This window comes from Fulmarus glacialis, unplaced genomic scaffold (assembly GCF_000690835.1).
Source record: "Fulmarus glacialis isolate BGI_N327 unplaced genomic scaffold, ASM69083v1 scaffold7497, whole genome shotgun sequence".
NCBI classification, from domain to species: Eukaryota; Metazoa; Chordata; class Aves; order Procellariiformes; family Procellariidae; genus Fulmarus; species Fulmarus glacialis.
In genome coordinates this window covers 24,226-36,402 of record NW_009225046.1, presented here as the reverse complement: position 1 = coordinate 36,402, position 12,177 = coordinate 24,226, and the positions used below count along the sequence as shown (strand labels likewise).

Here is a 12,177-nt window from a genome sequence, read left to right as displayed (position 1 = left end):
CCTCCCACCTTGTGTACCTAGCTCAGTCAGTAGGCATGGGAGCTGTCCTTGGACTAGGAGGGTACTTAGCAACAACTGAAAACATCAGTGTGTTATCAACATTCTCCTCATACTAAATCCAAAACACAGCACTAGCAAGAAATTTAACCTTATCCCAGCCGAAACCAGGACAGCTGCTCTGAAGAGGGTATTTCTCAAAAGCCATCTCTGGACCTTGCCTTTGGTATTTGGCCAAGTGTAGTTATTTACCATATTGCACAGTCTTGCACAGTAAGATAGGATGAATAGGACAAGGTAACAGCTCGGCCTTCTCCTGCCCCTGTCCTGCTCCGGTCAGCAAACATGCTTACCTTGCTAGACAACCAAGGATGTAGATGTGATGCCTCGGCAACCTCCAAACTGTGGGCAAAGCAAATTCCCATTGTTCTAAAACAGTCAGAGGATTAACCTTTAAGTTTATGATTGAGAGACTTACTATTTCGTTATGTGTTCTCCTTCAGATTCCCCACAGAGCCTTGACATAGTCACAAACCTCCTAGTCTCTTTACTGACTTTATTTTCCATCTTGAGGCATTTCCATCACTGTAAGCCACCACCTTCTTCAGTGAAGAGGCTGAGCAAGCATTTTGTTGAAACATAGCTACAAAATCCCTGTACCATTGTGCATGTGCAACTCGAATGGGATGGGATTTAATAAAGTATTCTTGGACTAGGAAACTTGGATTCTGTTTAAGTGATTTGTGTGATTGGAAGGGTCAAGTTAAAGATTTGTTGCATGGGTGTTTCAGGCTCCTGTGTAGATTAATACAAAACAGACTTTAACCTTCAAAACAGACTTTAACCTTAAGAGATGAGTAAAGATCCTTCCCCGCCCCGCCCCCCACCCCCCCCCCGGGCATTCTGCTGTCAAAGGATTGCTAACCCCGCCCCCACCCCCCCCCGGGCATTCTGCTGTCAAAGGATTGCTAATCCAGTAAATTTATGCAGCTGGGCAAAGTGTTAGTGCTAACTGTTGTATGAAGACACATTTTACTGAATAGATTAATAGATTAATAGGTTATTACTCCTCTTCAGTGGTAAAATGAAGACTTGTATGGCTGAATAAGGAAGTATTAGAACTTGGGACTTGAAACCCCCCCCCGGGCATTCTGCTGTCAAAGGATTGCTAATCCAGTAAATTTATGCAGCTGGGCAAAGTGTTAGTGCTAACTGTTGTATGAAGACACATTTTACTGAATAGATTAATAGATTAATAGGTTATTACTCCTCTTCAGTGGTAAAATGAAGACTTGTATGGCTGAATAAGGAAGTATTAGAACTTGGGACTTGAAGCTTTAGTAACACTCCCCTCACTGCCAACTTCAAATGAGTTGCTCTTATGGGTCATCATTTCTTATTGTGTCATTTTGATAGTTCAGGTGAAATTGTTTCTTGATGCTCTTCCACCACAGCTTAAACTTAAACCAGTTGCAGGAAGTCTCATCTTTGGTTCTGACTTCTAAAACAGAAATGCTGTAGTACAGTTCTCCCTGAGAGGTTACTGGGTGAGAAACTTGCCGTTCTCCCTGTGTTTACTTTTCAGGCTGCCGTGAGTCTTAGTTTCTCAAACTTCTGCAGCAGTCCAGGGTTAGTTTGACTAATCACATATTTGATGCAAGAAACCATAGGGCCTTGAAGAGAAGGATAAGTACTAAGAGGTCTTTTACATTTTGCCTAGAAAGTAACTGTTGAACCCAAACAATTAGCACCTGCTAGTTGATGCTGGTACTAATGCATGCTTTGTTGCTAAAAGTGCAAGTCACAACCTGTTTGTCTTCCTCTAGCAATTTGATAAAGATCAATTTCTTTCATCTGCTTAACCTTTTCGTGATGCTTCTTTGTCTTGAAATCAAACATGATGCTGGTTGATCTGGAATATATGTTTGGCCACTTACTCTAAAACACAGGCAAAAAGCAGCTGGGTGTGTAGGGACTACTGCTATGCTAACAAATGCATCTACTCAACACAAGCATAACCTCTTCACATTACAGTACAAGAAGGAAGGCCAGAATGTAACCAGCTACTGTAATGAGACTCTACCAGGATGGGTACATGATATACTTGGCCACAATTGGGCTTGTTTCAGTGGACAGAAGATTTCTTCATCTCCGTCAGATGTTCACATAAATGAGCTACCTCTCCAGAAGCCTAGGGGAAGGTAAGCAACAGATAAGTGACCTTTTACTGGAATAAAACGTTTGGTAACTGTGCTTCAGGTTTCAGCTAAAACCATATGGACCAATTCTGTGACTGAGGGCAAAGTTAGTGACGGCAATAATGTTGGGAATAAACCTAAATGCACAGAGGAGGGTGTGCCTGTCACATCACACTTTCTCCTTCAGTTTGTGGTGAAGCCCAATTACAAAACTGGCATGTCTAAAGAAGATGATTGTAGCCTTCCTACTTAATGTCTCAATTTTCAGAAACCTTGCCTTGATCCAATAATTGCATGTTTCTTTATCAGTACCTACTAGAAGACACCTCCAGAGTTAGTCTTTTCCATACTCAGTTTAGCGAACACCTTTACTTTCCAATGCCAGTCCTCTTCTTACTGTTTTATTTGGTTGCTTTTCTTTGCAGACTTTCAAGCAGACGATATGTGCACAACTTTGACTTTGTAAATGCTATCAATGCTCGACAGAAGTCCTGGAGAGCAACAAGATACAAGGAGTATGAGAACTTTGCCCTGGAAGAACTAACTAGGAGAGCTGGGGGTCTCTATTCCAGAGCTTCAAGGTACTAAGGCCTTTTATTTTGCCATAAACCCCACTGCTGCAAAGAATCTGTTTGTATTTGAATCTGCACGCTAATCTATGATTCTATTCAATGATTTGTCCTGGCTCTTCCTAGCTGTGTTTTGGCTTGTAGTTCAGATGTTTAATCAAGTTTGAAGGCCTTCCAGCTCATTTTCATGGAATGCCAACATATTTCTTCATTTGAATAGTTATTCTGAGCATCTGTTGTCTCAAGTAGTTGAGACAAATATGGTCATCTGCCCTTTAATCTTGCCCAGTAACTCGCTGCTGAATTTGTATATGCAGGGAACAAGTGGGGACAGTCTCAGTTGTCATCTCACTCTCCTGTCTACCCATCAGCTGCTTGCCATAGTCATGAGTTTCTGCCTGACTATCTTCCTGGTTCTGCTAGTTCATAATTGCAAGTAAAAAGCAGTGAACCACATTCTGCTATTAAACATGAGTAATAAAGATTTTCTGAGGGAATTCCCTGGTTGCTTTGATAATTTGCCATGCCCGCAACCAGGGTCCTCTAACAGGAGTAGAGTGTCTCAGTGAAAAGGTATGAAGTAGCCCTGAGAGTGTCTTCAGGGTCTTGCAGATCCCATGGCAGAGAGTGGTAATGGGGATGGACGCATGGTCCTCTACATTAATTAGAGAACTAGAGTTCTTTTGATCTGAAGATTCCCTTGTTTTATAGCTGTTTTACCTTCTTTGTATTTTTGCTTTTTCCACTCTGATACTGCTGTGGGTAGGAATGATAGTTACTTTTCCAAACTGTGGCAATTGTATGTTTGTAGAAGAAGGTCCTACTATACAATAAAAATTCTGATTTGCGTGGGAGCGTCATGCAGATTATCATGGTTTCAGCCTATAGACAGAAGTCTCCTTGTAGATGGTCTTAAATACAGTAACCTATTTGGAAGCCTGTAACACCATGTAGTGCCATGACAGTATTTTGCTGGCCCTCTCGTGCTTTCAGAACAGACTCCAGAGTCTGGTGTTTGTGATGGCACTTGACGCATGACTTATGGGACAAGCATCAGGCTGCGTGAAAGCTGAATGCAGGAAGCTCTTGGCTTGCTGATATGAGCATCACTTAGCTGCAAGTGGTAGATGAGGACAAGTAACATTCGATACTTCTTCAATAGTCGCAATAAAAACTTGCTCCGGTGAAGTCTTGGGGGCAAGTGGGACTGCAGTTATTGAAGTGTTGATGTAAGCCATGTCTGTGTCTGCAATTAAACAGTCTGTAGTTGCTATCAGTGCATGCTGCTAAAGCGAGGTGCCTTCTGCAGTCAGATATTCTACATGCCTTGCAATGGCAGAGGTGTAAAATAGCTGTTGCAGAGCTGTGTTGCTACAGTCACTGAGAGTTACCTCAGCACTTCAGATTGGTTCAAAAGTATTAGACCTAACCAGCTTGTGCATAGTTCATAATACAGTTCCCTCAGGGAGAGATTTGATCTGAAACTAATCTCTTGAGATTGACACCCACTCAGCTTAGATGGAGACTATTTCAAATTGCTTAGCGTGAAGTAAGTGCAACTAGTAGACGCCAGAAGATGACAACCGAGCATTACGTGATTGTTTCCTTGTCTAGAGTGTGATGTGTTACTCGGAAACGTTTTCTCCTCTTTAGACCGAAGCCTGCACCTCTGACACCCGAGTTACTCAAAAAAGTTTCAGGTTTGCCAGAATCCTGGGACTGGAGAAATGTGAATGGTGTCAATTATGTCAGTCCTGTTCGGAATCAAGGTAAAAAAAAAAAAAAAAAATCAAAACTCTGAATAAAATGCTCTAGAGCTCCTTTGATGTACTTTGTAATTTGCTGTTAACAAGAAGGTTTTGTCTAATGTCTTGTAGTTGACAGATTGCACCTTTACTTTGAATAACCTGTGGAAACTGGGTGGAGTCCTGGCTGACAACACTGTGCCAAAATAGAAGGTGGTACTGGCTTATCCAAACAGCAATCTCTCTTGCTGGAGTGAGAGCCAATTACCACAGTGCCCTGCATAAAGACAGCTGTCTAGTTTTGTCCAAACAGTCTCAGTCATGATTTTCTGCACTGATGGCAAATTATCATGCAGCTTTAATGAATAAACCCATGAAAATTGTTTATACTGCCTCCAACTCTTACCACCCCGATAACTTTAGGAGTTACTTAAATGGCTAGTTGCAAAAGGAGATGTCAGTCACTATGAAAAGTGTGGACACTGATAAATATAGAACACTTGTAAAAACTACTTGTCTTTTTTTTTCTTTGCCCCTATGGTAGGCAAGTATCTAGCTCAAAGTAGACTTAAAAGGATACCATTCTGGTATATGTTTATTCTATAGGGAGTACTTTTATAGCACTGTGGTGTGAGATACCTGAATTAGATTACATACTGGAGGGCAGGCGTGGACTCAGTTAATGTGTCCCTTCTCTGATCCACCATTTCAAAATAAATTTGCATCTACTTGTAGCTATCTGGTTGCAACTTTGAAGGAAGGGAACATAACATTAGCATGGTGGGGAAGGAATCACTTAAATTACTGGTCCCTCATTTATGGCTTAGTTCTGCCAAATTCTGCCAGCTGGACTCCTGGTAGCAGAAGAAACATGGGAAGGTTTGTGGGAGTTCTGGCTCACAAGCTGACACACAGCATCACTGAAAGATGGTAACCAGAAATGGTACAGTCCTTGTAGGTGTGAGTCCTGTATTTTCTCCTGGTGTGAATATCCCAAGGGCTCTTCCAAACAGTTCAATGCTCGGTCCCAAACTTACCCTTTCTCCATTGTGTTGCTTCAAAGTTTCTCTAAATGAGAACTAGTCTGTTGCTTCCAATAATAGAGCTGCCTACACTTTTCCTGTAATCTGAGAATCCATGCTGAGTATGTCAAATTTCTGTGGAGTATGCATTCTGCTCCATTAAATAAGAATTTTAGCTTTCAGGCTTTCAAAAAAAAAAAAAAAAGCACAAAACAAACCTCCAAAAGATAACCTTGTACAAAATAGTGCTAACATACAAATTAAGTCTTGCTTATGGTAGCTTGTATGATTTTCTGAGGCACTGGATATCAATGCTTCATTAAAATGACAGTATTAGAAAGTCTTAGTTGTATATCATTAAGAGTATTAGATGACTAATTAGAAAATGCCGTGGGGGAGAAGGCTGCAAGCAGTAAGATGCCAGTTGTGTGCAATATGCAGAGTGAATTGTATGAATTACAAGATCATGGGTTCCCAGATATCACATGCTTGTGGAGTCACTGCTCTTTACCTAAGGAGAAAAAAATACAGCATCTGAAGTGGACAAGAAGTTGGGGTTATTCAGCCTGGAGAAGAGAAGGCTTCGGGGAGACCTTATTGCAGCCTTTCAGTACTTAAAGGGGGCTTATAAGAAAGATGGGGACAGACTTTTTAGCAGGGCCTGTTCTGACAGGACAAGGGAGAATGGTTTAAAACTAAAAGAGGGTAGATTTAGACTAGATCTAAGGAAGAAATTTTTTACGATGAGGGTGGTGAAACATTGGCACAGGTTGCCCAGAGGTGGTAGATGCCCCATCCCTGGGAACATTTAAGGTCAGGTTGGATGGGGCTCTGAGCAACCCGATCTAGTTGAAGATGTCCCTGCTCACGGCAGGGGGGTTGGACTAGATGGCCTTTAAAGGTCCCTTCCAACCCAAACTATGGTATGATTCTAAGAATTAGAAGGGAAATGTGCATTCTCTGTAGAATACCTTGAGATATGGCAGGCCTCATGCAACTGCAGTTGTCTTGGATTATAATATTTACTGCCAGCACATTAGCATCACTGCAAGTATTTCCTATAGTCAAGAAAGTAAAGGTTGAGTTCTCAGGTTGATTATAGAGCAGTAACTGTATCTTTGAGCCAAGAGATGTCATCTTTGAAGGTAACCCTGTTATTGCTTGTTATCAACTTTACTGGGGGGAGAAGAGGGGAGCCTTTAGATTTTGTTAGCCTTAGAGTGCAGTTCCAATTTCTTGCTGACTTCTTTCTGCAAGCTTTTTCTGCAGATCAAAGTAGGTGAAAAGCCTGGCCAGCTGATTCTTCACTAGGTGTGCTGTGTCTCCTCCTTCCTCTCATAATGTAACAGCCCTTTGCAGTAGAGTGAGTGGAATCTGATGTGGCTGAAGCTTTAATTGACTCTGGAAGAGAATTTGTGGGAAGTTTCAGAAAAGCAACTACTCTTGCAGCTGTGTTGGCTCTCTGTTGATACAGTGCAGTTATCATGCTATGGGCCTTACAAATACCACTGTGGTAGCAGGAAGGAAATGTAGCAACCATCCCAACAGACTTCAGACTGAAATGGTTGCGTTAATTGTATTTTTTACATTTTTGCACACAAAAGGCAACAAAGTGTTCTGCAGCGTGGCCCATCTCGGATGCAGTGACTGTACAATGAGTGGGAGGCACCTTTCACCTTTCAAGTGTCAGCTTGACCTGCTGGGCAAAGACCGTTCATGTTCAGGCTGATTTGGCCCCTTCTCTTCAGAGATACGTCTAGCTGAGCGAAGGTGCAATTTCACGAAGTCTTACTTTTGTAATAGCTCTGCTTTTATACACCTACACAGTTCAGGAGAAAGTATTTTGTTTTGTTCCTCAAACCTTCCTCCTTTTCATAGCTCTGCAATATTTGACTTTCCTACTGTCAGGAAAACAAAAGGAAATCAGGCACCTTGGTGACAATCAGTGGGTAAAATAGGACCTCATCCAAGTAATTGTCCTGTCTTGTGATGCTTGTAATTCTACTTCCAAAGGTTTTTAATGTGTTACAGGAAGCTCCTAGGGAATGAAGAGGCCTAAAACTAGAAGCAATACTAAATTTTGATGCACAAGTAAGGAGACTTAACTCTCTGCCAGGAAACAGAAGGGAAATTAAGGTGCCTCTGAAAAGCCAGGGTAAAAATTACATGCCCTTGGGAAGTAAGGGGAGCTGGCGTGAATCCACTGTATCAAACCTGCTATTTATACCACTAGACTCTCAAAAGTCAGTTATTTTAGGGGTAGCTCTAGAGGTGGAATATTTTTTCAACTGGAAATTACAGCATTAAATCCATTGATAGGTTGAAATAATCTAGAACAGTATTGTCAGCATTCACTTAAAATAATTCATTGCTCCTTAGCATATGTGTTCCATAAAGGGTTATAGTCTGAGGCAGTAGGTTATGAGCCTTCTCAGCCCTGCTAATGTGGTCCCTGTGGGTTCATTCTGAAGGAATAGCATAGCTCTTAAATGATACTACTGAAAAACACTGAAGAGCAATATATTGTCTCTTATTCTTGAATAAGCTCAGTGTTCCTTCAGAAGTTGTTAGAACTGTTTTTTTGAATTGCCTGCTTAAAAGCTAAATGTATATTTAAAGTTTTTGCTCTATGAGTATTCAAGTTCTAGTCACTGTCTCGTAGGTTTTGACTGTTTTCAGTGGACTCTAGCAATAGTTGTACCTGAATGCAGGTGACTTGCCTTGTTTATGTTGCTGACTGCTCTTTGTGGTTCTTTTTTCTTCAGGCTCATGTGGCAGCTGTTATGCATTTGCCTCCATGGGCATGCTGGAAGCAAGAATACGTATCCTCACAAACAACACTCAGAAACCGATCTTTAGTCCTCAGCAGGTTGTGTCTTGCAGCCAGTATTCTCAGGGTAAGTACACAAACATAACTTTCAGTAATGATAATGCTGCAGAAGGAGGCTGTATATTAAAAACTTCCATGCCTTCCCCATCACCCACGGTTTAGTTTTTTCATAAAGTATCTGGCAGGCTATACTTTATAGTACTTCTTCTTTTTTTTTTTTTTTTTTTTTTTTTTTTTAAAGATTGCAGAAAATATTCCAGACCTGTTAGCCCACCTTAGTGTGGGGATGGGATTGAACCAGGAGTAGGTGGCCTCATGCTCAGGATGTTGTTGGATTTTAGGTAGATCTACCTGGGAGATGGGGAATATCTAAGGAGCAGGACTAAAAATATAGCTAAATTGCAATGCATGCCTAGTAAGAGCAGAACCAAATATCCTCCCAAAAATATGTTCAGAGGGAGGAGGAGCGTACAGGGAGGGGGAGGTGAGCAAAAGCAATGACTAAAGCTTTCCAAAGGACAGTACCCATGTTAGGACAGGTCTTTTTACTGCATGTAACTAACTGCTCTTCCTGATGGGGAGTGTTAGGAACAGTTGGATGAGAAGGTGGTCCATGCATTAGTGTTCCCAGTATAGCTCCCACTGATGTGAATTTTGTCTTGCATGTTTCAGAAAGCTAGCTATAGCTAACAACTGGAATATTAGAATTATCTGGGGTCACTGCAGTTTGTGCTCAATACTGTATCTGAAAGTATTCCAAAAGATTTAAGTAGGAGAGTCTCCCACCTCAAATATCTCTCCAAGGGAATAAGCAGGTTTTTTTTTTCTGTTTAGGTTGCGATGGTGGCTTCCCATACCTTATTGCTGGAAAGTACGTCCAAGACTTTGGTGTGGTGGAAGAAGACTGCTTCCCTTACACAGCCCAAGATTCTCCATGCACTTTCAAGCACAGCTGTTACCACTACTATGCTTCTGAGTACCATTATGTCGGTGGTTTCTATGGAGGCTGCAATGAAGCCCTGATGAAACTCGAGCTTGTTTTGCATGGGCCAATGGCTGTTGCCTTCGAGGTTTATAGTGATTTCATGCTTTATAAAGAGGGGATCTACCATCATACCGGGCTGCAGGATGACTTCAATCCTTTTGAATTGACCAATCATGCTGTCTTGCTGGTGGGCTATGGTACAGACCCAGAAAGTGGTGAGAAGTTCTGGATTGTGAAGAACAGCTGGGGCACCTCATGGGGAGAAGATGGTTACTTCAGAATCCGCCGTGGCACTGATGAATGTGCAATTGAAAGCATTGCAGTGGCTGCAACTCCTATTCCAAAATTGTAAATGCAGAGGTCTTCATCCATCCAGTACCTTGTCCCCAGCCGTAAGACCATACTGAGTGTTAGAAACTGTGGTTAAAATCTGTCCCCTAGCTTGAACAGGGGAGCTTTAATGAAATTTTCCAGAACAGAGCAAACAGTTTCCCTAGGTGAGAGGATGAACACTGTTAGCTCTGCTCTGTGCACTGAAGGCTTCCTCTGAAGTCTGACAGTAGATTACGTAGAATGCAATGGCTGTTTCGGTAACAGTGGTGATAGTTACTCATCACTGGGTATACATCTTCAGCCACCAGTTGCATTTTCTTCCATGGACAACCTTGAACTTTAGATCTCAGAGGGAAGCATCTGCTATGATAATCTGTAACTACTCTGAAAGGACACGGTAGTGCCTTACTTCTCAGAAATCAGGAAGTCACTGCAATTTAGAGCGTAAGTGTGTATTGGGGAGGGAATGGGCAATTACACTGATTGAAAGGAAATTTTAAAGCTTTAAGTGTCCTGCAAAAACTGCATGTCAAACCCTTATGACAATAAAAATCAATTCTACATTTTAGGCTGTTACTATATGTTCCAGTTCTGGATTTTATTGCTGTGCTTTGCAATTGATCATCTCAGAGTTCAATAAAAATTACCCCACTCCTGCAGGAGTTTGTACTTGTGGAAGTAGTTGGTTCTTTATTTCAGTGACCTGTCTTAAGTTTTGAACTTCCTGTCAAGAACTTTTTACTTTAGCAAGATCTAAACTGATGGGGAAGGAGGATGAAAGGGGAGAGGAACTAGGAATCATCCAGCTGAAGCCAAGATTCTCACAGCAGCATCAAGCAAGGTTGTCCAGGAGTCTAGTAGTCCTTGCTGTGGATATGGGACAATTCATTGAGTAAATTGGCTAATTCCCCAGTAATCCTGCTTAAGGCCTCTCTGTTAATCTGTTGCCCTATTTCTTTCAAATATACGAAGTAAAGAAATAGAGTTGGGGGGCGGGGGGGATTGCAACACTTGAAATTAACCATTTCTTTCAAGATGAAACTCAGCTGCAACACAGTACTTGGTTAATGCAGCACTGGTCTTTGCTGTTCTTCACAGGAGTAAATAGGAGTGGCTTAGAGGCGACTCCCAACTTCATGGGTAAAAGATGACTTCATTGGTAATCTTCTGTTAAAATAATATGTGACCAAAGTAGTTAGTATTTTTATATACAAAATGCAATCTTCTATTTTCTTTTTTTAGGGTTCAGGGAAATTTATAAAGTACAGAAAAATGGAACGGTTGTCTGTTTGTAATCAAAACACGCCATTTAACTTGGAAGGGAAAACTCCCTTTTACTTCAGTAGCAGAATTTCACAAGAACTGCTTGGCTCTAGTTTGCTCAAATTGAGGGGCAGGGGAAGAATAGCTTCATGGTTTTGGCTGTTCTTTCTTTGAACCCCCTGCCAAAACCTATCAAACCGTGTTTGGAAATTTAGACCTTGTGTTTTGGCAGAATTTGAACAAGAACCTCTAGAAAAGCTTATATTGTGCATTGGAGCATTTTAGCTGAGGGAGTTGGTGGGGGGGCACTTTCACCTTGTTCCTTCCCACTTGGATTATTTGGTGTTGCTGCAAAAGTGAGATTCCCATGAGGACTTAATCCCTTGGTAGCAGCTGCAATTCTCCCACACACCTGTTTGCCCCAAATACACAACCAAGCACACAACACCTATTTTCTTGCCCTTCTTCCTCTCTTCCCCTTTCTCGTCCTGTACTTGTGCTTTCCTTGGGGAAAGTTTTCCTAGGGTGGAAGAGGCAATACTGCTTTCCCCTGACAGCATGTATGCGTGGTTTGTGTTTGTTGTGTTATCAGGCATAATAATGGTGTGATAGTTCATGTGCTGATAAACAAATCTCAGCAGGTCACCCATTACCCTTTTTCTAGGTATTGATTTGAATTATAGTAATAAAACTAAAGCTGAAAATTGCTTGAAACAATCGAGGATGGAAGAAATTGTCGCCTGTGCTTTCAGTATAGAAGACAAGACTACGTTGGCTGCAGTGCAATGCCAGCAGCAAGCTTCCTGCTGTGCTGATATTACAGGTACACAGCTTGACCTAATTTGGATGACAGCTTCTCTATACATAAGCAGCCATGTTGACACCAGTATAAACTCTCATGAGGTGCAGTAGATGGTTGTCTTTGTGTAGGTGATCTGCTGGCTTGTCCTGCCACCCGTGAGTGCCTGTGGTTTCAACTACACAAATACAATGCGTTTCAAATATTCCATGCATTTGGAAGTGTCAGTTCTTAATATTTTCATGAAGTTATGGCTTTGTATGGATGTGCTAGATTCTTGGATTTCTTTAACATCACTTGAGATTAGCTTGAGAATAAGGCTATAAAAGTTATTTTTACTATCCTTCACCCATTAGGAAATCAGCTCATCATCAAACTGCTGCTGACACTCATGGCACTATGAATATAAAAATACTTGCTATTCACCATGCCTCGT

At 41.5% G+C, this 12,177-nt stretch overlaps 1 protein-coding gene across 1 annotated transcript; it reads left to right on the top strand.

Annotated features, from left to right (window-relative positions):
- The first annotated feature begins 1,968 nt into the window (after positions 1-1,968).
- LOC104080078 (dipeptidyl peptidase 1-like) lies at positions 1,969-9,833 on the top strand. The gene is made up of 5 exons (XM_009582345.1): positions 1,969-2,198; positions 2,621-2,776; positions 4,418-4,533; positions 8,297-8,428; positions 9,196-9,833. The coding sequence occupies exons 1-5, from the start codon at positions 1,981-1,983 to the stop codon at positions 9,696-9,698; spliced, it is 1,125 nt and encodes a 374-aa protein (XP_009580640.1). The 5' UTR covers positions 1,969-1,980; the 3' UTR covers positions 9,699-9,833.
- The last annotated feature ends 2,344 nt before the right edge of the window (positions 9,834-12,177 follow it).